The sequence below is a fragment of the Mustela nigripes genome, chromosome 4 (genome assembly GCF_022355385.1).
Source record: "Mustela nigripes isolate SB6536 chromosome 4, MUSNIG.SB6536, whole genome shotgun sequence".
NCBI classification, from domain to species: domain Eukaryota; kingdom Metazoa; phylum Chordata; class Mammalia; order Carnivora; family Mustelidae; genus Mustela; species Mustela nigripes.
The window spans coordinates 155,515,963-155,543,938 of record NC_081560.1 but is presented as its reverse complement, the minus strand read 5'-3'; the positions used below and the strand labels follow the sequence as shown (position 1 = coordinate 155,543,938).

At 41.7% G+C, this 27,976-nt stretch overlaps 1 protein-coding gene across 10 annotated transcripts in view; it reads left to right on the top strand.

Annotated features, from left to right (window-relative positions):
• PANK1 (pantothenate kinase 1) overlaps positions 1–25,961 on the top strand; it is a 108,532-nt gene extending 82,571 nt beyond the window's left edge. For 9 of the 10 annotated variants that reach the window (XM_059398100.1, XM_059398099.1, XM_059398102.1 and 6 more), the window contains 6 exons: positions 2,350–2,702; positions 11,911–12,164; positions 16,913–17,089; positions 17,594–17,717; positions 21,427–21,552; positions 24,434–25,961. In XM_059398100.1, coding sequence (XP_059254083.1) covers positions 2,367–2,702; positions 11,911–12,164; positions 16,913–17,089; positions 17,594–17,717; positions 21,427–21,552; positions 24,434–24,493 — 1,077 coding nt within the window. In that variant the 5' untranslated portion in view covers positions 2,350–2,366 and the 3' untranslated portion in view covers positions 24,494–25,961. The remainder of the gene's footprint in view (positions 1–2,349; positions 2,703–11,910; positions 12,165–16,912; positions 17,090–17,593; positions 17,718–21,426; positions 21,553–24,433) is intronic. The other variant, XM_059398095.1, reaches the window with a different exon arrangement.
• The last annotated feature ends 2,015 nt before the right edge of the window (positions 25,962–27,976 follow it).

The window sequence follows — 27,976 nt, the reverse complement described above, 5'->3', positions numbered from 1 at the left end:
TGAGATCATGACCTGAGCTGAAGGCAGCGGCTTAACCCACTGAGCCACCCAGGCGCCCCAATACTAGTGCTTTTTAAGTATGGTCCAGGAGAGGGATTAGCTGGGTTAAAAATGTATGTGTACTTTTGATTTTAATAGGTGCTGCCAGAGTTCTTCCAGATGATTAGCCTAGCAATATTCCAGAAACTTCCCCCATCCTGTCCAGTAGTAGGTGTCTTTCTTAGGATGGTAAGAATGGATTATACCTGCAACACTGATTGCATAGCCCAGGCACCTGTTGACATGCCAATAAAGTATTTCACTAGAGATTTAAACGGGGGTTCTGGCCAGCCTACAGGATTGGGGGTAGTTGTAATTTATATACATATATAAATCATATATATATATATATTTCTGAAAGAATCCATAGGAAGTTTAGAGTAGGGAGAGAACTGGAGACCATTCTGCTGCAATTCATTTCTTTCACATTAAGGGACTTGAGACCCAGAGAGGTGGAGGGAGTGACAGTGAGCTGGTTATTGACTGCTATTTATTGGAAGCAGTTGTGAATCCGGATTTTAGGTTTGACCTAAAACTGCTTCCAGTTTTCTATTATCTCCTGCTAGGACAAGCAAGCTCACCAACCTGCACTGTGGGATTTGCTTCGCAAACTTCCGCAATTACAGTAGGACATTGGCAACCTTGGTCTTGTCCATAGAATCTGCTGCTCTTAATCTTTCGGGGAGTTTGGGGTTTTAGCTACACTTGTTAAGAGTTACTGCTTCCAAGGGTGGAGCTGCTGGCTTGGATTACAGCTCAGATGACCGCAGGGAAGCACTGGAGAGAAACACTGCATGTACAGGGATGGCTTCTTACTATGTACCTCTCCCCAGACCCTCCCCACCTGACTGATGAAGAGGGCTAAGAAAAAAGAACTGCCGGAAGTCTCCCTCATGTTCCTGGCCATATTCTCTGTGTTGGACAATACACAACTTGAGTAGGGCTCGGATGGATGTTTCTCCAGGGCTGAATAAAATAAACTCCTGAAAGAAGTCATTTGAGCTCCCTATATCTTTAAACTCAGCTTTAATATTCCAGTTTCACATTTTTTCCATGGCGTCTGCTGAGGGAAATGAAAAGGGAGACCCCGGATTTTGCAGTCTCATTTGGGTTTGCTCTGTGTTCATCGCAGAGCATCTGACAGCACAGTATTAACTTTCTAAGTCGCCTCTAAATGAAGTCGGGGTTCAGGGAGCTCAGCCTGTTCTTATAACAAAAAATTATTATGATGAAATTAATTCTGTTATAGATAAGCATCTCAAGCAGATTTGCTACATATATTCATATATATATACATGTAATGTACACGCACATACACACACGCACACACTGTTGTCCCCAAAGGTATACCTTCATGTTGGAGACCTGGTCGGGCGCCGTGCTTATTGCTGGTCTTGCCTGTCAGAGGCCATGTTTCTTCTGGTTTAATAGTTCCCAAGCCTGCAGAATGGTACCATGAGGGAACTTTCAGAAAATACTCATGCCCAGGTTGCAGCCCTGAATTAAATCAGAACAAGTGGTAGAGGAGATGAATCGGGATGCTAAAGGTGATTTCTAGCCCACAGCTGAGTGGAGGACTCCTTAGCAGGCCATTTTGAGGTGAAGAGAGTGTCTCTGATTCATGAAGAAAGAAATGAGCTATGACAGAAGCTGTTCTCTTTAGAGTTATGCCGCCGTAGGGTCATCATCTTTCGTAACCCACTCACTTCCTCCTTCCTGCCTCTTCTGTAGGTTAAAGTAGTGGACTCATGTCTTGCAGAATGAGCTTGTGGAGGCAAAAATTGAATGCTGTAACAGTTGTCATTGAAAAGTGCCCTAAGAGTGCACCAAGTGGGTTAGAGACCAGCACACCCTGTGGTACACCTAGCACAGCCAGTTTTTCCCTTGGTGTTGGAACAGATGGCTGTTTCTTTGGCCGAGATACTGATAAAATCGTTAGCATTTGGGAACCATGGAGTATGCAGATCTAAATCTTTAAGAACTGGAATTGTACTCAGCTTGGGAAGGCACTTGAGCCCTGAGAAACCATGGGAATTGAGACGGGCCTAGGGGCCTAGTCCTGTTTTTCATCTCAGGCTCAGAGCCAGACTCTGAACAGAGAATGGGCACAATCATGGGCGCCATGTAAATGGGGAATGTCTCCTTCCTTGCCTGTTTCTTCTTTTAGGCACATAGAGTTGATGGTAGGGGCATTGGATGTTCAATGCACATACCAGATGTGACACCACTGCATTTCGTGATCAGATATGCAGAAATTGAGCATCTTGTTAAATGCATAGAATTCAATAGTACTCTCCTTCTGTCTTCTAGCATTCCCCTGGTTCGGCATGGATATCGGTGGAACACTGGTTAAATTGGTCTACTTTGAGCCAAAGGATATTACAGCCGAAGAGGAACAAGAGGAGGTGGAGAACCTGAAGAGCATCAGGAAGTATCTGACCTCTAACACGGCTTACGGGAAGACGGGGATCCGAGACGTCCACCTAGAACTGAAAAATCTGACCATGTGTGGGCGCAAAGGGAACCTGCATTTCATCCGCTTCCCCAGCTGTGCAATGCACAGGTTCATCCAGATGGGCAGTGAGAAGAACTTCTCCAGCCTTCACACCACTCTCTGCGCCACAGGAGGCGGGGCGTTCAAGTTCGAAAAGGACTTCAGAATGGTAGGGCAGCTCTGTGCTCCTTAAACAACAAAACGGCCTCTCAGAGAAGGAAAGGAAGCCTCTCCCGTGTCCATAATCATGGCTTCTCATGTGGAAGAGCTAGACTGGAGCCTTGGGGCTCCGGACTGGTTCACATCCCCTCTCTGTGCCTCAGTTCCCTCCCGTGTCTAGATAGTTCGTACCTTATAGGGGAGTTCCATGCAGGATTAAATGAGGAAATACGTACTTGGCACTTAGTAAATGCTCATGAATATTAGCTATCGTCATCATTTTTGTTACAGTTACTGCTGCATGATATGCTAAAGATAAGATGGTATCAGTCCCTTTCTGGAGTATTTAAGAGTTTTCCGCTGGTTTTTACTACAGTGCTGTGAAAAGCGTAGTCATCATTCTGGTTCTGTCAGCCCCTCCGGAGAGGCTTCCTATAAATCCTATGAAAAATGACGACTGCTGCCTACCTGTTGTTGGCTCTAAGTGTCTTTTTTGTTTTGTGACTGTACTTTAGAAGTTTTGTTCCAAACAAAAAGGAAACATTTGGTTATTATTCATAGGTGGCTTCCTTAATTAGTGAGGAAGGTTTTAGAAGTATGGTTTTAAGTGTTTAGAATAATGCTGTCTTCTGCGTGGCCGTCCGTACCAGCTCTGCACTGCTTGTGTACTTTTCACAGATCTGGCTACGTGGAGGACATGGATGAGTAAGATAGCTCCTGTTTCTCTTTATTTAGTCATTTAGCAGCTGTGTGGTTCAGTTTCCCCATCTCTACAGTCAAGATAATCTCTCTACTGTCCAGCCTCAATTCACAGGGAATAAATATCAGAAAAAAGTGAAATAAAAGATACAGAAAATAAAGAGAAAAAAAGGTTAACTAGGTCCAACTGAGTGTTAGAGAAGAAAGGGTTGGAAGATTTGGGGGTGAGTCTTGCCAGAAAGTTGAAAATCTAGTGAGATAAGTGGTAAAATACATTTTTTCAAAGCCTGGCGTGCCAGTTGATGCATTCTGTCATGGAACTAGTGTACTCCAGTCTTACTGTAAAGTCTTATCATTAATGAAGAAGTTAATGAAGCAAACTAAGTAGTTTCCAGGAAAGCTGGCAGTGGAGTCCTAGCACAGTGTCCTGGGTGAGACCGATGATAAGCAGGGTTTGGCTTTTTTTTCTGGGTCCCCTTTCCCAGCCTGTCCGTAGAATTTGATGCTGCCTAAGTGGTCTGTGGCATCTTTTTCCCACCAAAGGGGCCCAATGACCAAAGAGTTTTGAAACTGAAAAGGCGGAGATCCAGGGTCATGAAAATTAAATTTGAGTTCATAGTTGGAAGAACATTGAACCTGAATTGTAGTGTTACCTCTGTGTTTTACTAGCCAGATGACTTTGGGTGAGGCAGATCCCTTCTGGGGCCCGTGTATTACCATCTGCAAAAAGGTGGCAGTAAAATAGAAGACAGAGGAGTTCTAGGACATCAGAACACAAGGTCACCTTTGGAGACCAGGAAGTACAGCATTTTTGTGCTTCCTGGATGAAGAAACTAAAGCTAAGGAAGGATTAAGGGACTCTAGTAGTTCCTCCTCATAAGAGCGGGGGTGTCAGCTCAATTCTGACTCAGAAGAGTACGCCGACCCAGCCGTAGTGCTGAGAACTCTCCAGGTCACCCTATCTCGACATCTCCACTAGGGAACCTGAAGAACCCAGGTGACCCCGGGGTATTTTTGCAACAATCCTCAATGCCTCCATTCCTCCTTGGGGTAACGGACGTTCTGGGAAAATGTTACTCAATGGATGTTGGCTGTGAGCAAGTGTGTTTCTCAAGGTTCTGAGCTGAGAAAGGTCATATTTTATAATAACCAAGATAAGGAAGCCTCTGCTTCTTCAGGCAGGCTGCTGGAGCCTAGTGGATAGACTGGAGCCAGGAGCAGGTCCAGAGGATTTGCCCAACAGCCTGGCCAACTAGGGGCACACATCCGTGAAAGAAAGGAAAAGGGCTGCCTTCTGTTTCCACGTTCAGTCTCAGCCAAAGTCAAGACAGAACGGATCTCTTCCCGTAGCCTGTCAGTCCGTTCGCTAAGTGATGTGCTCTTATCCTTCCAAAGCGTGGCAGTGGGGGATAGGTTGTCTCATCCTCTTTCCTAAGACTCTGTTCACTCACCCAGTAAGTGTTCATGTGCTCCTTCTGTGCGCCAAGTACTGTTACGAACCGAACAAAGCCCCTTGCCCTCCAGGAGCTTATATTCTAGTGTGGGGAGATGGTCAGTAATTAAGCAAATGAATATGGAAGTACAGAATATACCACTATATCTCATATCTGTATACCTGATACATGTTATGAAGGAGGAGGGAGCAAGGCATGGAGGATCGGGAGGGTTGGGAGAGTTTTAGCGCAGTGAAGTGACATTGGAGCAGGAACCAGAAGTAATGAAACAAAGCAGACCAGTATCCCAGGAAGGGTGTTTTAGGCAGAGGAAACAGTAAGTGCTAAAACCCTTAGGTGTGCTAAATCCAAGCTCTTCCCTCTTTTTCCAGAATAGAAAAATAAAACCTGGTTGTAATCTTGTAATATTAAGCAATCTGACAAAATAAAGCAGTGCATGTATGTATATATATACATCACTATATATGTATGTATGTGTGTGTATATATATATATATGTATGTATATATATACATACATGCATATATATGATTTATATTATATATTATTATATATAATATATATTATAAAGTCCTGTCATTGTTATTATATAAAATCACTGTTTTTAATATAATATAGCTTTGCAGACATGTGTTTTAAAAACCTAAGTAATTAGAGCTAACTAAAAGATATTCAGCAGACCCTGAATAGTTCATAATTATTATATCTAATGACTATATCTTTTTCCTTTGTAGTAAATATACTTAAATCCGCAGATAATGTCAGCTAGTCATCACCCAATTTTGAATGTATAAGAAAGCGCTATAAACTGCAAGACAAGCATTGTTAGACCCCATGTAGAAGACTTTCAACTGACCAAAGCTACATTTCTTGTTTCCTTTTCTTTCTCTTTCTTTCTTCCTTCCTTCTTTCCTCCCTCTCTTTCTCTTTCTTTCTGTCTCTTTTTCTCCCTTCCATCCTTCTTTCCTTGCTTCCTCTCTGCTGCTTTGAACATTTTAGGATTACTGTCACAAATGAACTTTGACTGGCAAAAGCAAGCCTTCTAAATTAACGATACACCAAAATGGAACAAAAGAAAAACTTAGTCTAACTACAGATGGCCTAAGAAAGTGAGAAGACCATGAGGAATCCCACCATTGAAGAAGGTGGTCCTCAGGGGGAAGACTTGGCTATCCCCTGTCTCTATTTCTGTGAGTTTTGTTTCAAAGAACCCACCAAAAATACTGTAGGTACCAAATCTAATATTTTCATCCACAACTACACTTCCTAACTTCAACAAGAGTATTCTTTAAAATGCAAAGTATTCTAACAATGGAGAATGTATAGGGGGAAAAAATCATCCTTTTTATCCACCTAGCTCTTTATTATAATAGATACTTTTCCTTGTGAGTTTTGTTTGGTCTAAGACTAGCTTTAATTAGAAGCTAGAAGTGACTCTTTCAGTTACTTTTCAAAAAAGACCTATCCTCTAACAAATAGGATGTAATAATCGTATTTGGTTGGCTTGAGATTTAGGGAACAGGAAAGGATCTTCTGGTGGCTTTATGATACTTTTCTCAAGGTATGAGCACTTAAGAATTGGCCTTTCTTAAGCCAGAAATCTCTAAGGAAACAATCTAGAAAAGTTAAGAATAGGGGGAAAAATTATCAGGAGGAGGGATATGTGAAATTCTAAGTCTACGGTAGACCATTCAAGAACATTTATTAGATTGGCTCCGATTATGAATCCAGGGACTGATTCATGGCATTGAGGCAAAGTGAGGTTTGGTAGACAATGTCATTCTCCGTTTGGGTCTGGCTTGACCCTCGAGCGCTGGTCTGGGGTCTCTTTATCATTGGGCTCAGGGAGGAAGGAGCCATCTTTGAGGTTTTGTCTATTTCTCACTCACAGAATGTGTTTGAAATTCCTCTCTCTTGGGTCTTCTAGGTCTCCTTGGGGAAGAGAAAAGAGCCCTGAGTGAAATTTGTAATTCAGAATCAACTATTTTATAAGCAAATTATTCTCAGTTTAGTAAGATAACCTTTTCTGCTACTTCCAATGATTTATGGAGCCAGTGTCCTCAAAAGCACCTTAGGAAGTGTAAGGTATCATATAGATGTGTATTTTATTCATTTCTGAAATATAATGTGGTGACTTATATCTCAATTACAGGGGAGCAGTGTAACTGGTTTAGGGGAAGGTCCATAGAACAGCCTCATAGGAGTAACTATGGAATCTCTTGGGATGGCTTTTTATTGTTTCACCAGATTTATCTATTTAACTCTTTATTTAGTATTTTTGACAGACTGAGCTGAAGCACATATGGACAACATTTTACAGTTGTATCCTGAACATGCCTTGTGTTTAGGAACCATATTTTTTCCCTAGTACTAATAAACCAGAATCACTGAATTCCCTCCATGAATTAGAGTCTTCAGTGTGGAAATAGTGCTTTGACTAGTGGACTAGCACATTTCAACTTGAGATAAGAAGACCCAAATTAGTTTACTCCTCATGTAATTAAAATCCATATGTATAGTTCTTTTTTTTTTTTTTAAGATTTTATTTATTTGACAGACAAATCACAAGCAGGCAGAGAGTTGGGGGGCATGGAGGAAGCAGGCTCCCCACTGAGCAGAGAGCTTGCATACGGGACTCAATCCCAGGACCCTGAGATCATGACCTGAGCTGAAGACAGAGGCTTAACCCACTGAACCACCCAGGCACCCCCCCATATGTATAGTTCTTTACAGTATCCAAAAACATTTTTACAGAGGTGTCTCATTTGATTCTTGAAGGTAGCCCTCTGAGTTAGCTAGGGCAGGTGCTGTTAGGGACAGTATGTGATCTTACCCAGTGTCTGTTCTCACTGGGGTCACAGACTCATCCCAGTTCTTCAACTCCTACTACTGTGTGGTCCAAGGCCCCGCAGCATCAGCATCACCTGGGATCCTGTTAGAAATGCAGTCAGAAACTCTGGGAGTGGAGCCCAGCCATCTGTTTCAACAAACCTTCTGAGTGTTTCTGATGGCCCCTATAATTGGAGAATTCCACTGCACCCACACACTTGCTTGAGTGACTTTAGTACTAGGCACAATCATGTTAGTTCATCGTAGTTGTAGTTTGAAAGTTTTTTCTACTCTACTTCTTGGAATCCAGACTAGGTCACTCAACCACTGACCCCCAGTGATATATTTCATCTGCAAAATGGGTCCTAATAATAATAGCTTCCTTGCCTGAAGTCCTGCAGATGAGATCCATGTAGTTTTTTATTAGCTTCCATTATTTATACAGAGTTTATTTGAGTCTTAGGAGAAGCTGAGGTTTGTTGCTTTTATATTTGGGGAGTGGTTTAAGCTTAATGATTTAGGAAGTAGCAGAACCCATATTTTCTGAAAGTGCTTAGGAGACTTAGAAGCAGTGGGGTGCTGAGGCCAGTTCCTACTGGGTTAAGAGAGCCCATTGTGTGCATGTCTTCCCATCTCTTGTGTTCAGTGACATTATGCTGATACCTTGAAATTAGCCATTGTGGGGGCACTTATAGCACAGAAATTGGTGAATGTTATAAACCAGGGTTTTGCTCCCCCAGAGCTGGTTGTTAAACATTTACCAGCATACCTTGGTTACAAGTTATGTTCACATGAGCTATAAACTTCATCTGCATGTTTGCTGAATCTGATATTCCAGATCTGTCATCACTTAGGACCCATCATAGAGATCAGCATTTGAATGCATATAAAATTAATAGGATGGAAGTCAGCATCAACCTACAGATATGTTTGGTTGGCTTGCAATAGTTAAAAAAAATTTTTTTTTTAAATAGCTCTCAGCTAATTAATTACACTGAGCTCCCATTTTGACTTGGCGACAATGGGCTGCAGGTGAATTGTAAATCTGCGTGTATTGTCCTCTGTGTGTTCTATTACTTGACATCTAGCCCAGGGCTTCACTCTTTTGTGGTTGTAGCCATTTGCTTTTGCTACTCCTGATAGAAAGAAAACCAAGCCCAGAGACGTTTCTCCATAGCTAGGATCTGAACATGCTAAACGTTGCAGAGTCCGCTCAATCGTATTTACCAACTACAGAGTGTAAGAAGTACTTCCCATCTTGTTCTGAATTTCAGATGGCCTGTGTGAATATCCCAGTAATGATTTGATTCAGAGGTTACATTTGGGAGCCTGGACTTTTCTCTGGATGGTGAAGACTTTTTAAGGAAGATCTCTGTAGGTCTCAATGAAAGAGATGAATGTTCCTGTTTCCCAGTTTGGGAATGTAAGACCCAGGCTTCAGAAATAACTATACTTCAGTAAAATGTATAGCAGAGGTGTCTGTTTGCTGCTGACACTGTATTTGGAATTGAATTTGATGAGCAAGGTGAGATAACAGTGTTTCCTTTCAGATCAAAGTTGTGTGTGCTTAGTGTATTTACCTGGAGAGGTTTTTCTTTCTCCACAGTATAGGTTCAGGATGTCCAGCCGGACACACAGGTGTCTCTGGCTGTGTTTTTGATGTTGGCCCCCGGCATGGGCGGTCGATATTGTTGATGGATCTCTGATTAATTTTTAAGCAGGTTAACCCACAGCCCCATGACTGGCTGACGAAATTGCTACTTTTCAGTTTGGTTTGATCCAAGAAGTGATAACTTTCCCTGTCCCACTTAACAACTGTTTATTAAGCAATTATTATGGGGTGGGCTTTGAGCATGGTGCTCAGGGGGACCTGATGAACCAGAAAACCAGACAGAATGTGATTAGTGCTGTAAGTGGAAGAGGTTAATAGGTCTGAGAAATGGATAGGACAAAGACGCTGTTGTGTCTCACTACCGTCTTTCAGGTCTCCAGGTAGTTCTATACCCAAAGTATTACCCCCTTAAAACATGTGTAATTCTTTGCATCTCACCCAAAATTTTCTCTGGGTAAAAAAATGAAATGTTTGGAATCATTTATAAGATAGATTTACTTTATTAGCTAGTGTCATTTTGGATGATGGTTTCTGGGGACCTCCTTTCTCCTTGCTAGATGGTATGCTGTCCAATTCATGAATCATTGACTAGAACCAATTAGATTTTTAAATTAAAACAAAAACAAAAACAAAACCCAGAATGATTGTTTCTTTGTATCAAGAAAATTGTACCACCTTGCTGGTAACCTAATTCTGCTCTATAGGCACAGATTTAGTGGAGTTCGTTGAATGGGAAATTCAGATGAGTGATGTGAAGTCAAGAGTGTTCTTCCAGCTCTTAACTTTTGTAATGAAGATGATGCCTTTTTGGCAAATTTTCTAAGTATAGTACTTGTTTAGGTTGTTTCCAGATCCCAGAAGCAGTATGCATTATGAAAACGAGAAGAATAAGGAGCCCCTGGGAGTTTTTTTGCTAGTTGTTTCATTTAGGGAAAGTTATTTAAGCTCTGCAAGTCTTAACCATAAAGTGAGGATAAAATATCTACTTAGAGGATTTTGTGAGAATTAAATGATCTAGTTCTTCGTGTATAATAAATAATAAATACTGGCTGTTATTTTCTTAAAGATATTTCTTTAAGAATTTGAGTTAGAGGGTGGCTGGGTGGCTCAGTGGGTTAAAGCCTCTGCTTTCGGCTCAGGTCATGATCCCAGAGTTCTGGGATTGAGCCCCACGTCAGGTTCTCTGCTCAGCAGGGAGCCTGCTTCCCCGTGGCCCACCCCCCGCCGCCCGCCTGCCTCTCTGACTACTTGTGATCTCTGTCTGTCAAATAAATAAATGAAATCTTTAAAAAAAAAAAAAAAAAGAATTTGAATTAGATCTCCATTGGTTCAGTGTCATGTTGGGGGTCATTAGATTTATTATTAATATTTTGTTGTTGTTGTTGTTGTTACTGTTCATGGGAAATGGTCATCAACCCAGACATCTGGATCAGCAGTGATACTACTTTTGGGGACTGTGAATTAAACTTTGAAGGATACAAGATGGCCATTCTCCCCTAAGGCTGTCCCATACCCTACTCAACCCCATTTACTTTTTTTCTCCCTATATCTGGGAGAATGGGAGTTTTTGTGTCATAGGAGCACATAAAGCAGCCAACATATTTTGAGCCCTTTGTGCATATATTATTATTATAAAATCTTTATAACAACACTGTACGGTGGATAATATCCCCATTATACAGAAAGGCAACTGAGATCTCTCAAGTTAAATAACTTGCCTCGTGCCCCTCTGTTAAGTGCTAGAGCTAGAATTCAAAGCCAGGTCTATCTAACTGCAAAGCCCAAGCCTGGGAAAAGCAGAGTTGGGTTTTGTGGGCTCAAAGGTGATTGCCCCCAGGTCCTGGCTCACCATGCCTTGCTCAGGACATGTATGGGCAGGTGTGGGGTTTTTCCTGTTCTCAGAACATTCTCACTCTTCTCCCCCTGTGGGAGAGCCCTGGTCTTAGTGATACCCTGTATTGGTTTCCTGTGGCAGCCCTAACTAGATACCATGATAACAGAAACGTAGTCAGTTATAGCTCTAGAGGTGACCAAAATCAAGGTGTGGGAAAACCATACCTCCTTTTGTGGCTCTCCAGCAGCTTCTGGTGGCTGTGGGTATTCCTGGGCCACTGGTGGAGTACGCCAGTCTCTGTTTTCATCTTCACAAGGCCTTTTCACTCTGTCCATCAGATCTTTCCCATGTGTCTCATAAGGAAGCTTGTCACTAGATTTAGGGTCCACACAGATAACCCAAGATGTACTCTTCATCTCAGGATCCTTAACTCAAATCACATCTGCAAAGAGTCTTTTTGAGAATCAGGTAACATTCACGGGTCCTAAAAAGGAGGACCTGGACATACCTTTTGGGCCACCAGTTCAACCCATTACACACACTCCTGGAGGCTTTCCCAGCAACCAGGTAACTTCCTGTCCTTCCTTCCCCACTGTGGGCAGACATAAGGTCCAGCAAAGGCTTGCTTTTGTGTCAGAGCGATTAAGGATCAGTAGGGTTTTGCAACTTGGAGTTTGGAAGATATCTCCATGCTTCTATGGCTACTGACACGTGTTTAGTCCAGCTGAAAGCCCCTGGGGCTTCCCCTGAGGTGGTCATAGCATCTCTCACGCGGTTTTATTCTCTTTCAGATTGCTGACCTGCAGCTCCATAAACTGGATGAACTGGACTGTCTCATTCAGGGCCTGCTTTATGTCGACTCCGTTGGCTTCAATGGCAAGCCGGAATGTTACTATTTTGAAAACCCCACAAATCCTGAATTGTGTCAGAAAAAGCCGTACTGCCTTGACAACCCATACCCTATGTTGCTGGTGAACATGGGCTCAGGGGTCAGCATTCTCGCAGTGTACTCCAAGGACAACTATAAAAGAGTCACAGGGACCAGGTAAACATGGTTTCTACTAGGAGAACCTTTCTGTACCCAAACCCAGGCCTCTTCGTTGAAGACCAGTTGATACAAAGATTATTTGTATCTAACAGTTTTCCAAGAAAGATCTTATCCTTCTCGGCCAGCCAGAAAAGATTTATTGCATGATATGTTAAAATAGTAAGAGGGTAATATATGGAAAGGGTCATAAAACCTAGTCCTTAGCTTGCTGGAAACTGGTCAGGTTGAGGGAAGAAGGATCGCACACACCACAGCAAAAGGCAGTATATGGTTGAGTGCCAGATGGATGGTGGGGACAGGAAGAAAATAGGATCCGGAAGAAAGGATGCTTGGGATGGTCAGAGAGGGCCTCAGAAGAAAACTTCTTTTGGAATTTCCTTGGTGCCTAGCACAGGATGAATTGCTTGACATAATCCGTCATTCCAATCAGTGAACCAAACTGGGTTTACCAAAAAATGTTTTTTACCCTCAGTTAGATGTTCCACCTGAATGCTGGAATGGTTGGCACGCCTCACCAGGCATTTCGGAGTGCTCCAGACAGGAAAAGAGCCTGTGAGGAAAGCCAGGCGGAGGGCCATGTTCTCCAGCCTACAGGCCCCAGGGGCAGATGTGCTCAGCTTCCTGTTAGTAGTGATTCGGCACTGGGCAAAGAATCTAGGGTCAGAAATCGTTGAGAAATCCTAGTGTGAACGTAACTTTCAAGTTTTTCTTACTTCCAAGTAAAGGCTTTGGTCTGAGACCCAAGAAGTCATTTTTGGAGGAGTAACTTTAGGAACGAGGGCTATGGGGCATGTGCTTTGGACATGATATGGAAACCATTGCTCTTAAAAACATGAAGACATCATGTAACTCCTCTGGGCCTCAGTGTCCTTGTTTGTGCCTTTAAGGGGGTTATTTCTTAGGTTCTTCGGGCATTTCCAGCACTGAAATTCTGCAGCACTGCTTGTCGTTTAGAAGGAGAGCACTGTTTTTCTCCTGTCTGTCCATGACCCGTAATGGGCCTGCATTAGTCAGTGACTCACCACCAGGGAAGGGAAGGTTGAGCCCCCCCAGGGGATTTTGGCAAAGTCTGGAGATGGGTTTTTTGGCCCTCACAATTGGAGATGGGATGCGGCCAGAATCTAGTGGCTAGAGGTCAGGGGTGCAGCTAAATATCCTACAGTGCACAGGGCAGCCCCCTAACAACAAAAGTACTGACCCTCAGAAGTCAAGAGAGTGTAGCTGATGAGAAACCCCAGCACATGCACACACAGGTGTGCACCCCCCCACACCCACGCACACAGTCGCACAATTCTGCCTGTGTTCAGAATAAAGGATGCTAATTGCCCCCAGGCATCCTTTTTCTCACTGAGCGTACAGACTCCGCTTCCTTGCTCGCCGAAGAGTCACAGCTGACCCATGGCTTCATGAGGACTGTCATGGACATCAAAGACAAATGACTATTGCACCTGAGCTGGTTTTACTTTAGAGGGCCATCTCCTCATAAAAGTACCCTTTTGAAGAAACCTCGGGCTTCCTCCTAGAAGGAGTCATTGAATTGAGAGAGCGAGTCCCGAGGCTAACAGGCTAACCACTGTCCTCGGTTAGAGGTATTTATCATCTCGTTGATTAATACTTAGCAAATCCATGAATCACCATCACAATTCTAGTTTCTCAAACTTGGAAGTTCTAGGAATCCGGATCATCTTCTTTTTTTTTTTTTTTTTTTTTTTAAGATTTTATTTATTTACTTGAGAGAGAGACAGTGAGAGAGAGCATGAACGAGGAGAAGGTCAGAGAGAGAAGCAGACTCCCCATGGAGCTGGGAGTCTGATGCGGGACTCGATCCCGGGACTCCAGGATCATGACCTGAGCCGAAGGCAGTCGTCCAACCAACTGAGCCACCCAGGCGTCCCCGGATCATCTTCTTTAACAGCAGCTGATGAGCTCACTGTGGTGTTCAGCTTCTCTTACATGTGTAATCATGCTCCTGAATTCCAGTTATTGGTAAATGCCCACGAATGACCAGTGTTTGGCAATCCTCTGGAAGTTCAAGTTCCCCTGCGAGTGCTTTTCAACCAGTAGTTTTGGAAACGTGCTGCAGCAGACGGAAAGTTAATGAGGAGCCCTGGTGGGGGCCATCACAGGCAAGGGAAGGGAAGAAAGCGTCAATTTGGTGGGCTGCAGCTCCTCCTGTCCAATCAGAGCTGTCATGCCAAAGGCATCTTTTGATTTAAGTTGCAAAACTGCTGGTAGAAACTATGACGGTGAGCAGCCGACATGAGTGTGTGGAACACACTTTGGGAATCACTGATCTAAGCAAAGGGCTTCAGCTTCAAGTTTGCTACTCTTAATGTGAACTGAGAGTTGTAAGTCCAAGGTGTTTGTTATTAGGCTATATGCCCTAGTTTCTCCTGGGACATTTTTATTTTTAGGGAGCCACATCATTATGGGAGATCGGTTCTCCTTTAAACATATGATTTTAAATGGTTTGTTTCGTGTTATGTGTGATTTTATTGCATCTTAAATTAGGGAGCTTGCTTTTTTTTTTTTTTCCTACTGACACTACTCCAAAGGTATTGTAGAAGCCAAAGGAAAAAGAGGACTCTGCAGCCGACCTTTTAGTAGCCATGTGCGATGATTAAAAGAGGAATGTAAAGAATTTTGAATCTTCAGTGAAAGGAGTAGCGCAGCACATCTCATTGTTTTGGAATCTATTTTAAGAGCACAAGCACTCAGTAATGGAAGGTTTCTTCTACTTTCCCCTAAAATCCCTCACTACTACGAGGTTGTTGGGCTTTCCAAACAATAATGATGCTTTTCAACTGCCGTCTCTGGCCATATGTTCTTGTCTCCGATTTGCTGAGGATCTTAACTGTGTCTGCTGCAACAAACAGAAGTAGCTAACTGATCGTGAGCGAGGGCACCACATTGATTAGCGGGTTGAGTTAGCGGGTTGAGGATAGGACTGAGGTGCTCTCCTACAGCTGTGCCTTCTTCCCTCGTGCCTGAAGTGTGCATGCTCGCTTTCCCCACGCAGCCCCAATGCCTTGTCCGCAGTCACCGCTCATCTTCCAGTCACACAAAGCACTTCGTTCTCACTCATACCAACATATCAGCTGATAAATTGCCTTCTTTCTAAGTCAGCCAATGTCTCCCGTAGCCTATGCTTGGAGTAGGCTGTTGACTGCCTTGATGGATACGAATACCTAATGTTCAAAGAGACCTTATCAGTGTGGATGAAAGCAGCTAGAAGGGAGAGAAAAGACTTAAAAATATACAAAGACAAATCCCGAGGGCACGCAGACCAAAAATTGTTCCTATTAAAATAAACGAGCTTTGTAGGGCAGCCTGAACCCAACAACATGCATGACACGCCATGTTAAATGAAAATAAAGATAAGCTTTCGTAGAGGAAATGCAAAATCTCGACGGTGACTGAGCTGTCAAGGTGGTGATGTCCATGAGGCTCTTGATCTCCTGGTATCTTGTGGTGGGTTCAGGTAGCTGCCGCCAGTGGTGCCTGGCTACCGAATTCCCCACAAGGAGCTCTCTTTTCCATCGAGTGTGTATTTTTGTGACAATCACTACTTAAGAACTATGACGGTTTCACTTAGATGTCATTTAGAGAACTGTGTGCCTGTCTGCAGTCTGGCACCTTTTTTGCTAACGGTTATTGACAGTAAATACAATCTCTCCTAAGTTTGTTTCTTCAAATTCACATTCAAAATAACCTTCATCTCGACTTGGATTTTCTTCTCGGAAGGGAAAGCCAAGGGCTAGCAGCTCTTGGGATTGAGAACAAACTGATGTGAGCAACTGACTGTTCTGTGTACACTCGCCTGCACCTGCCCGTGGTAAACAGAGTGATGCCCACATCCGCGGCCATGCTGCCAGGAGGTCATTGGTGATAGCTTTACTCTCAGTCTCCTTTCCTTTCTGTGACATACCTGTGATATTCATACAAACGAAATTCACTCTCACCTACTGTAATTAGTTTCTAATTTTGTCTGGAAAGACGATTTTAGAGGAATTTTCCCCAAAGCGACTGAAAGCTTTTAAAACATAGCTGAACATTGAGTTACTATTTTTAACTGTTGAGTAGTAGGTAAAATATTAATAACCTTTTCCATAGTCTACCAGAAAAAAAAAAAAATCCAGCGTGTGAGCAATCAGTGGTTTCCTTTTAGAAATTTCTGAGAAGGTTCAATGAGATGATGTCTGCTAGAGGATCAAGGTCAACATAAAAGATGCAGCCTCTGGACTGTCTGCTCCTAGCAGCCCTAGGTCAGTCTGGCTCTGCATTGTGAACTTCATGTACACGTGGTTTCTTTCTCCAGGTATTTGTATTTGGCTACTTTTTATTTTTTTTTTTAATAGCAGTCATTTCTCTGGTTATTTGCTGCTTTCAGGCCACCAAATAAGATCTTGATTTGGCCCCATTTTATAGATGAGGAGACTGAATGAGGTACTTAGGTTAGCAGCTAGCAGAAGGTCTCACAACGGAAATCAGTGAGAGTCTTTCTCTGGTTTGTTCTTAAATTGAGGGGAAAGTTTTCCTTAATGTTCCTTTTTGGCCTCTGCCCTTTTTTAAAAAAGCCAATCTACCCTAAGACTGTGTTGCACCCTACACTTTGATTCAAGTGCCCCTTTGTTTTTTTTCCTCCTGCTTTTATGAACCTATATTAGTGATCTTGATGTAGTTGGGGACTTGGATGGGCATATCATAAAGTAAAATTTAAAAATAAACCTTATTGTTCCTTCCAGTCTTGGAGGTGGAACATTCCTAGGCCTATGTTGCTTGCTGACTGGTTGTGAGACCTTTGAAGAAGCTCTGGAAATGGCAGCTAAAGGCGACAGCACCAATGTTGATAAGCTGGTGAAGGACATTTACGGAGGAGACTATGAACGATTTGGCCTTCAAGGATCCGCTGTAGCATCAAGGTAGAGACAAAGTAGCTAGGAGCAGTAGTGTGTGAACAAGGCAACCTCTCCACCCTGGCCATTCACTTAGTTATTTTTAAAATGTCAACCCACCAGCCTGGTGCAAGTATCTGTGATTACTGGAGCTCAGACTTGATCTCCCGCCCTTGACAAAACTTTGAAATGTTCAGCCCCTGATGCTTGTGCATCAAGCAAAATAGGGCAGCTTTGAAAGAAGGTTCTGGAAAACTGCAACCGTTTCCCCTGTTCCATTCTTGTCAATATATCTAGAGAGCATTAAAAAATTTTTTTGTTCCCATTAATAGCCATGCTACTTTGCCCCTATTAAAAAAAAAGGGCAGCCAACCATCCATACCGTAATCCTGTCTGCTTGTGATACATGGTAGCCAAATCAGGTCATTTAAATTTTAAGAATTATTCATAAAGTTTTCCACAGTACTTTGGTGGAAGCCTGGGCCTGCCTGAGGATGATTTTGAATACTCTCGCTAATATTTCCAACATAGCTTTGGCAACATGATGAGTAAGGAAAAGCGAGATTCCATCAGCAAGGAAGACCTCGCCCGAGCCACACTGGTCACCATCACCAACAACATTGGCTCCATTGCTCGGATGTGTGCATTGAATGAGGTAAGGCCTTAATCCAGAGGAAGCCTTGTATCATTCATATACATCTTTAGCAGTGCAAAACTGTTGACCCTTGCAAAATGATAGATCCTTGGGAAACCTACTCTTTGTCCTAGTCACAAATTGTAGAACATGAGGGGTGTATTTGGGGGAATGGAGAGGAATACACATCTTATTTTTAAGTTGGCACTAGATAATAAATGATAAGCCATTTGACCCAGGGTCCAGGTAAAATCACAGCCCGTACCATAACCTCTCTGACCATCATTATTACTACCCACCTACCGAAGTGTGAGGAAAAGTTTGGTGCACCCTTGCAAATCATTGCAGGTAAGACGTTCTGCTCGCAATATTCGATATTCTCTCTGCTTTCAGCTTCTTTACAGTGTTGCCTTGTGGCATGGAGTTCAAGCAGCATTGTACAGGGCTATCAAAGCATGGAGAGCTTGCTACGGCCGAGGCCACGCAGAGCCCAGGCACAAGAAGGGGTGGAGCTGGGGACAAGCAAAGCTTTGGGAACAGGTTTTGAAACACTGCAGAATTCCTCTGGGAAGCTAGAACTCTTTTCTGTAACCCAAGACATGTAAAGTACAACAGCTCTCACTGAGTTGTGTTAGGAAGACAAGAAAGGGGTTAGAACAGGCAACGGGTAACAGAAGGATTAAAGAATCATAGTCACCACAGCAATAGTTTTTTAAAAATGTAATTTTAATAGAAGCACAGAACACCGTCATATCCCAAGTATGTAGACAGCTTGGATTTTCACACACACGCCTGTATAGCCACCACTCAGTCAAGAGATAGAACATTACAGGTACTGCAGAAACCACCTCCTGGACCCTCCTGGTCGAGCATTCGGGGTTCAAACAGGGCAAGAGGTGATCTTGATGCTGGGTGGTGCCACTCCTGCCTTGGAGCCCTGGGGTTCTGAGAGAAACGTGCTCCTTTACATCGAGTAGAATATGTCTCTGATCTGTGGCTCAGGGTCACAGCTCTGTTAATGCCCCATGTGGGATTGAGTTCAAATGCAAGGCCGAAATGCAAAGGAAGAATGTATCCCAGACATGTGCCTTTCAAAGTCCACATAGGTCCCAGGACTCATTTTAACAGAGAGTTTATTTTTTGACGTTAACCTTTAAAGGGAGTTTTTCCAAATAGCCAAACAAGGCCTGACCAGTATGTGTGTGGTGGGCTGTCCTCCTGCACTATCAAAGGCCAATGAGCCTGAACGTCCACTGCCCCACAAAGTGGTAGATACCCTTTCCCCTGCTTTCCACAGACCTTGAGTGAGCCAGCAGGAGGCCTTTTTACAATAATTCTATTCACTTTGGGGAAAGAGTGACAGATTTTATTTTTCACTTTTGATTTAAACTTCAATACCATTTGTTGTTGGAGTATAGCAAAATGGCAGTTTGAAAGTATGGCCAGTGAGAGGAATCACAGATCACCCTGGGCAAGGGCTTCACGGGCGGGCATCCCGCCCGCACGGGCTCCCTGTGGGTGCATCCAGAAATGGCGGCTGTGTTTCCTGTGAGAGTCAAAAACGCAAGCTTCAGCCATTGCTGAGGGCACTGGACTTAACAGTGCCTTGAACTCAGCTGTTTTATAGAGGGACACCACATTTACCGACTCTGCTGTGATTATTGGAATTCTGTAAAATGCTTCTCCACCAACACTGAATTTTTTTTTTCACATTTTTTAGTAGAAAATACAAACAGTTAATACAGAGTTCTAAAGGATGAAGGATGTACAGGAAGGTGGGTAACTGTTTGTACCTGTCCTGCAATGTTAGCCTTACTGGATGGAGATAGCCATTGTTTTTCACTTTTGGTGTCTTACTCTTTGTTGTCTGCAAGATAGCAGACACAGCCTTCGAAAGGCAGCAAACTCTCTATCACATTCTTGCTTTTTAACAATAATATTAGGAGATACAGTTACATGTCATACAATTCACCTTCATACTATTTTATGTGTTGCTTTGGTTGTATATCAACCTTTTATTATGAAAATTGGTAAACATACATAAAGGAGCAGAATGGCATAAAGAACCTCCTTACAGCCATTATCAACTCAATAGTTAGCAAAACTGTGCCACACATGCTTTATCTGTTTTCTTCTTCCTTCTCCCTCTGTTCCTCTCTCCTCCTCCTCCTCTTCCTCTCTCTTTTACAACATAATTTGAAAACAAATCCAGAGGTTATATCAGTCTACCTTATGTATTTCAATATGTACTTCTAGAAACATTACCTCATGGTTTTTTACATAATATATGTGAGTGTTAATATCTTCCTTACTTTGATGTTATTTTTTTTTAAGATTTTTATTTATTTATTTGACAGGCAGAGATTACAAGTAGGCTGAGAGGCAGGCAGAGAGAGAGAGAGAGGAGGAAGCAGGCTCCCTGCTGAGCAGAGAGCCCAATGCGGGGCTCGATCCCAGGACCCTGGGATCATGACCCGAGCCGAAGGCAGAGGCTTTAACCCACTGAGCCACCCAGGCGCCCCTGATGTTATTTTTTAAAAAAGAATTCTCCTGTGGTTTCCTCTAGTCTGTCTGTCTTCTTATTCTCTCTTTCTTTCTCCTCCTATATATTTGACTCACCTGGAATTTATTTGAAGTAAGGAGTGTTCATCAGCATTCCCTCTGGGTATTGCCATTCTATTCCTTCTGGCTCATTACCAGAGTAATGCAAGACTGGGGGTTTGAGCAAGTCCTACTCTGGACTCACTTGTTTTAGGGGAAAAGAGAGAACTCCTAAATTTAATTAAATTTGTCTTTAATCTGACTTACTTACTCTGAGTCTTGTCACAGTTCAGTCTGGGCAATTTGTAGCTACTCTTCTTCTTTGTGGAAACTTATTAAAACCACCTCCCATTCCTCTTCCCATAAAAGATATTCACAGTAGTTAATGAGCTCATCAATTTACACTGTCAAAACTTGAGACAGTTAAAAGACTATATTCCTAGATCCCAATGACCCAATGAATAGAATGCCATCTTCTGGGACTCTCTTCCTTTGCCATAAGTGACCATAGCAACTGGCTCTGTGAGTGGGTGGCTGGTGACAGCCCCTGTGTGGTAGACAGGATGAGCTCAGTGTTAAGTGTATATGCAGAATGCAAGTCCATATCCATGTCAACAAAAGTATAGGTGTATTTTTCATTATGATATTTCAACCCACACATTGACCAAACAGGATGGTACACCATATATCCCAAGGATAGAGACTGGGAACTGTTTCTTTTTGTATTCTCATATTTGGCATAGAGCAAATTGAGCAAACTGGTTAGATGAATAGCCCAAGCCATGGCCATTTTATTTATGGGTTGGTAATAATAATATTTTATAGTTGAAACTTTGGGGGAATTAAAGGGAATGCAAAGGCAAATTTAGCTGAACTTGAACTCCAGTTACAGTTTTATATTATGTGTGTTAGTAGCTGCATTTCATATCAGGCCTAAGTCAGTCTGATGTAACACCTGCCAATAAGCCCAGTAGAAGTCTCTAGCTCACCCAACCAGAATCTCACCCTTTTGTTCTTGTGGAATGCACTATGAGGTTTGTTTGACTTCATACTGGAAATGCTGAAATAATTTCACTGAACAAGTTGACTCTGCAAAGTCCTAGGAAGACAGTGAAGTATGGAACATTGAGTCTTTACTAAATACTATTTTTATACCATTATTTAGTTGTTCTTTAATTTTTTTTCCCAGAATATTGACAGAGTTGTGTTTGTTGGGAACTTTCTCAGAATCAATATGGTCTCCATGAAGCTGCTAGCATATGCAATGGATTTTTGGTCCAAAGGACAGCTAAAAGCTCTGTTTTTGGAACATGAGGTAGGTCAAGTCTGCATGGACTTAGTTTTCCTATGTGGAGTGTATTTGGTGTCATCTAACTTTCGAGTGAGTCCCTCAGTTTTAAAATTGGTCAAGTAGAAAGAGTTGTCATTTAAACTTTGCATTTATACAAAAGATAAAAACTATATACAAAATGGAAGCTTTCTTCTTCAGCAATTAGGACTGGTAGCTGGTTAATTAAAAAAAATCAGCTGAAATGGGTAATCATTAAAAAACTTTCTAACCATTTTATTTTAACATAAAACATATAAATATTCATTCACTTACCAATTTCTTTGATGTAGGACTAAGGCCCATTTTTGACCAGGGGTTCTGCTATTACCCTTTTTTTTTTCAAAATCCACAACTATTATATGCCTCCTTTGATTTCTGATTTATTTCTTTAAAATGGATCAAGAAGTTAAAGATACCTATGAAGCACTGTGGTTACATAATCCTAGATTTTCCCCTTAACCTTTCATTTGTGGTATCCACCTAAGGAAAGAGTAATGGTTTGTGACCGCCTTTTTCAGTCTTTTTTGAGAATTTAACTGGATTTTCAAAGAAATGACCGATTTATTTTGTACTCTTTTTACTGGTTTAGGTGGTATATAATTAACTTAGATTATGACATTAATGTAAAACTGTCATAAGCAAATCAGAGGATAAACACAGCTGACTCTTGGCAAGCAGATGACTCCACTGGTGAGAACAGAAGTGCTGCAGCTACTAAGAGCAGCCTGTGGCCCAGAGAGCTGATGTCCTTAGACATTAGCAGTCTCTCTGCAGAAGATACGGACATCAGTTACTTGAGAGAGCCCCTTCTATCCAGTTTCTAACAATCCTATAAATCAGGTTTCCAAGAGTAAGTGGGGACCTTCCTCTCTTTTCCCTACCTTCTGTGCCACCTTCTTTAAAATCAGTACTGTAGAAAGCAATTGTTTCATTATCACGGGATGGAGGAGGAGGGTTGGTATGTAATCCCTGGAGTTTACTGTAGTAGAAAAAACTGTGAGAGAACAGATACCACAAACTTGTAATGAATAACTACTCTGGCATTTTTCTCATCTTCAAACCAAATTATTTATCTGAAAAGCTGCCCATGTATTTTTAAGTTATTTAGAGTTTCCTAAGCCCATATTTTATTTTCTTAAAGCAGATAAAGCAGTAGGAACTTAAATACTAAATAGTTAAGGCCCAGTGATAGAACTTAATACTTAAACATAATACTAAAGAAAGTCTGATTTTTTTTTTTTTTTTAAAGCAGGCTTAAAGCATTGAGTGATAGAACTTTTGGGGGGTGAGGGGAATGGAGTCCCAGAATTTTCAACCCCTCCCCCAACCAGAGCACCTCCCTTTTTATCTACTTACTTATCATTTCCACATAAGATTTTGTTTGAAAAATGAAAAAAGCACCTCAGCTTTAAAGAAGCAATTGAAATGAAAAAAGAAAACCACTGTTCCAGTTCAGCTAGAGTTGCCATATTTAGTGATTTAAAAAAACAGGACACAGTTATTTTATCTGGCATTTATCTATATTTTATCTGGCAACCCTAAGTCCAGATTCTCTTCAACTAAGGCAAAAAACAAACTCAGGGAGCCATCAGGAATTAAAAGCCATCCACAGGGTCCCATGGGGAGTTAGTTGGTGGTAAAGTACAGAGTGAGATCCCACATTCGGGGGAAACTCACTTCTGTAGGTGAAAACACAATCACATTAGCTCGTACAAACCTAGTCACTGTGGACCGTGGCTTGACTTTGCGTATAACTCAGCCTTTATGGCCAATGAAAGTGGAGCATTTTTATAGCCCCTTGTAAAGTTCTCTCAGAAGAGGCTCTGCGTTCTTAAATTCACTCTGCCATAGGAAGGCCTTCCCGGAGGATACCTCAGACAGAGAACTTTTGGAAGGCACTGGGGCAGCAGTTTTCCTGCCCTGCCACAGGAGTCCTCACTCCTGTTGTCTCATTCATTCAACTAACAGGATGGAGAAGTTGTCAGCCAAGCAGATAAGACAGTGTCTGTTGACTGACAAGGAGTCCTTAGACAATGACTCTACCTCTACATCTTTGTTTTAGTCTTTGTAACATGGGGTGATAATATTTGTCTCATAAGGTTATTATGCAGATTAAATAAGTAAATTCATGTGAAGTGCTTAGAACAATTGTTAGGATCTAATGAGGCCTCAATAAATGTTAGCTGGCAGCAGCCAAAGCAGAGATCCTGTCACAGAACTGCCGGGCCTGGCACGCTGCCACCCATTTGGGTTAGTGACCCCTTAAGTCAGGCAACAGGAGTGGAGTCTCAGACCTTTCAGAAACCAAGTTCTCCAAAAAAATTTTATTTTTTGGTTCCTTTCACTTCCACAGAAACATGGGCTCTTATTTTACAGATGAGCATAGGGCAGCTCTGGTTAATTAAGTTGCCTTTCCAAGCTCTGCTGAGGGGCGCTTAAGAGTTCTCACCTGTGACCTACAACTTTGGAGTCTGAGGATTCGGGGTTGAGCCCTGGCACAAGTGTGTGACCGGGAATGGGAAATTCACTTTATTACCTTCCATTTCTCATCAGCAAAATGGGAGTCATAGTATGAATTTTGCCCTGGCACAGGTTAAAATGCAGTCATGTAATTCTAACAACAACAGCCCTCATGTAGTCCGACTAGGTGCCAGATGTTTCCCTTAGCGCTTTATTTACATCGGTTAACGTAGTTAAGATAGAAAAACAGGTGTATCTAATAAATATTATGACTTATTCTATGGTGCATGGTCAAGTTTAGGTTTTAAGGGGGCAGCAGGCTTTTAGGGGGCAGCATTCCTAGAAGTATTCAACACAGTAGGCATTTAGCTGTTTAGGGATCATCAGGGGCGCATTGCTCTTGTAGGGTTATTTCGGAGCTGTTGGGGCGCTGCTGGAACTGTTCAAGATGACTGATGACCAGTAGTGATGACCGGTGGGTGGAAGAGCCTTCTGGGAGAACAGAGAACTCAGAGCTACTGCCGGAGGAGGGAGATGCTGCGCTGTGGGACGGAAGCCAAGCCATTACGGCGGATGAACCTGCTGGATTTGTAAATAATTTAAAATCCTTCTAGCTGATCTTTTACTCTTGGGTTTTGAGCTGATGATTCAAAATGGGGAATACAAGAGTTTTTTCTGTATACGGTATTTTTAAAAAAAAAAAAACAACATTTGTGCAGCGAGGCCAAACCTACGAATTTTATGCATTAATCTTGAAAAGTTGAATGATGTATAAGAAGGACCCGAAATGTAAGTGCTGTTTATTTTTCTTCTGGGGTTTACTGATCAGTGTGGTAATTTTAACTTCATTTAGTAATGACTCTAGGAGATTCTACCTTTACTTATATTCTTCATGACGTTTCATGATCTGCTGTTGGTTTCAAATGAAACTACAAATCTGGCATGTTTTACTGTAAACACGATTTTGTTTGTTTGTTTATATACCTTTTCTCGTCTTGTTTTTTTTTTTTTTTCCCTGTTGGAATGTCTTATGGAGAAAGAAAGTCCTTCCCCCTGTTTCTGTCCTCAAATGACTCCCTCTCCTCCTCAATACCTTCCTTTAACCCAGTTGTTCCTATCAATCAAGGTGCTGACCAACTCCATATGAAGTTAAGCACGAGATCAAAAGCTCTCGAAAGTGCCCTTGCTGAGAAAACTCTGAAAGTGTTCACGAATTTTATGAGTCAGGCAAAAGTTGAAAATGACACGCAATTTTGTCTTAACCCTTATGAATATGCAATGTTTTGTTGGATTTATTTTCTGTTAGGTTATAGTACATTGAAATGTTTCTCTGATGAAATGTCCTCGCTCATGCCCAGCCTATGAATGGCAGCAAATCCTTATGCAGGACTTTGGAACTTCCCGGGTAAAGTCTCCCAGTAGATTAACTGTTCACATTGGGAGATGAGGGAGAAGTCACAGGTTGAGGTGTCAGGTAATAATACCTATTTGTTTTGTACACGTATGTACATAGGAGCTTTGTAACAAGGCATCTTAAATAATAACATTTTTTCATTTGAAATATTTCAAACTGAAAACTGTATTTCAATCCCAGTTTCTAATATTTAAAAAAAATCATGATACTGATCTATCTATACTTATTTTTTTCTTCTTTTTCGAAAGATGTCATTGGAACTGATGGGTAACTTTCAAATGAGAGTCTTGTACAAATCCTGAAACGCATGAGGTCTAATGATTTAGAACTGAGTAATCTTTTGAACTGAGCATATTGTTGAAAGGGATTTTTGAAGGCAGTGCAATTCCTCCATGATGAATCTTTCCTTTTCTGCCTCCTGAGCACCATCTTTAATTGCCATATCTTCAAGTCCTGAAGAACTTGATGTTAATTGAAGTTCTCACTTGTCTGGTTGAAATAAAGCCTGTTTCTGTTGTGATGTTTTTAGTGTATATGTTATTTTCATTTCTTAATCTTCATGTCCATATTACCTGCTTTTGTACCATAAAATGAATGTGTTGTATTTTTGCTACACTACATTTCATAATTTGAGGCTTTCACATAAGGTTATCTTCAGTTGAAGCTGTAACTCTATGCATTGATTTTTTTTTTCAATAGCTTTATTGTTCTTATACAACTGACTCATTGCCAATATGTCATTACTATATTTGGTAATTCAAAAAATTTTTCAAAATTTGGTCATCGCAAGTACATTTTATTAACTTCCACCTGGCTTAAGAAAATTCAAGCAGCTAAGATGTTCTTGAAAAAAGATAAGTGTAAAAATGTACATATGATCTACATTAGTGCCTTTTTGACTGTTCCCTTCTATCAGTCCCATTCTCCTCTGTCAGGGAATAGTAGACCTTAGATATGGTTCTGCAAAAGGAATCAGGGCAAGTTAATGTAATTATATAATATTTTAATTACCTGGAACCACTTGATCTTTCATTGCAAATGTGTAAGACATTGGTTTAGCTGAGAAAATCAATTCCACTACACAAATATCAGTAAATGTTGGCTCCATACAGCAGGGCTTTTTTTTTTTTGTAATGAGAAACGTATATCCTGAGGAATTTTACATTCACTTGAATCATAGAGACTTTCCTTTGGCTCACCATTAAGAAGGAACTTGACGAGACTAAAGAATTTTTATATTGCACTGTGTGAATTCAAGATGGTCAGGTAGTCCAGAGTATGGCTTTTAATTGTGAGACAGTTTCAGTATGGCTCTTGCTTAGTCCTTGCCTAGCTGTGTGGACAACACTCTAACCCTCTCTCTAAACCTTAGCTTCCTTATTCATAAAACAGGACAAACAGTTTTCGCCTCCATAGTTAAAGAGCCTAGCACAAAGGCTGTCAAACAGTAAATGGTAGCTACTGGGAAAAGGAAAACAGATGTTTTAAACTAATGTGAAATCAGTGGTGTCTACTCTTCTAGAATGTAGGGAACCTATTTCAGCATAGATATAGATCTCACTGTGCCAGTACATGTCCACAGCTCTGTGTGCACAATTCCAAAATTCCAAACTCTTAAAATGTATCCTGACAGTCACTTGACGGAAAAAGCTGACTTGAGCATTATTTATCAATCTCTGTAGGACTCTTAGCATGTTTTGGTGCAAAACTTCTAATGTGTTTGATTACAGGGTACTGCCCCAGGCTCTAGTGAGGGCTGTACTATGGAGTGGACAATTCTGAATTTTGAAAGACATCTGGTCCCAAGAATTTTAGATAAAGGGAATTGTAGCGATATGTTGTATTCTACAGTTTAGGTAATATATGTGGGTTCAGAGTCCCTTTGTTGGGAACTCTTGTTACAGGTAATTTATGCTTGACATCATCTGTTCATACAAAGAATAAGAAGTAACTTTGTGCCAGGAAGGAGCTGAGGAATTTCCAAGAGGAATTGGCTGTAACCCCTGCCATTCAGCAAGGAAGACCGGTCTCAAACCAGTTCACATTGTAAAATATCACAGGTGTCATTCGTTCATTCACCAATATGTACAGCAGTGAACAAAACAAAGACCCATCCTCAGAGCTTACATTCTAGAAGGAAGACATATAATCACTAAATAGATCGTGCTAGATCAGTACTACAAGGAGAAAAGGAGGTAGTTGTATTTAGAAAGTGGAAGGGAAGAGATTCTTCTTTGGTAGAGTGGTTAAAGACAACTTCTCCTACAAGGGGAGATGTTCGAGCCGTCAGATGAAGTTGGGAATGTACCGTATAAATCCCTGGGAGATCATTTTTTACTCCTGGCAAATGAGAATGAAGGTTGTGAAGAACTGCCAGTATTCCAGTGTGTGTGGAGTAAATAATGGGAAGAGCGACCGGAAATGTAGTTTGGGGAGCCACGGTAGGCCAGGCCCGATATGAAGGCTGTACGTGAGAGTAGAAGCTGCTCCTGAAGGGGGAATTGGTCACTTCTCCTGGAGGAGAGGGTTCGAGAA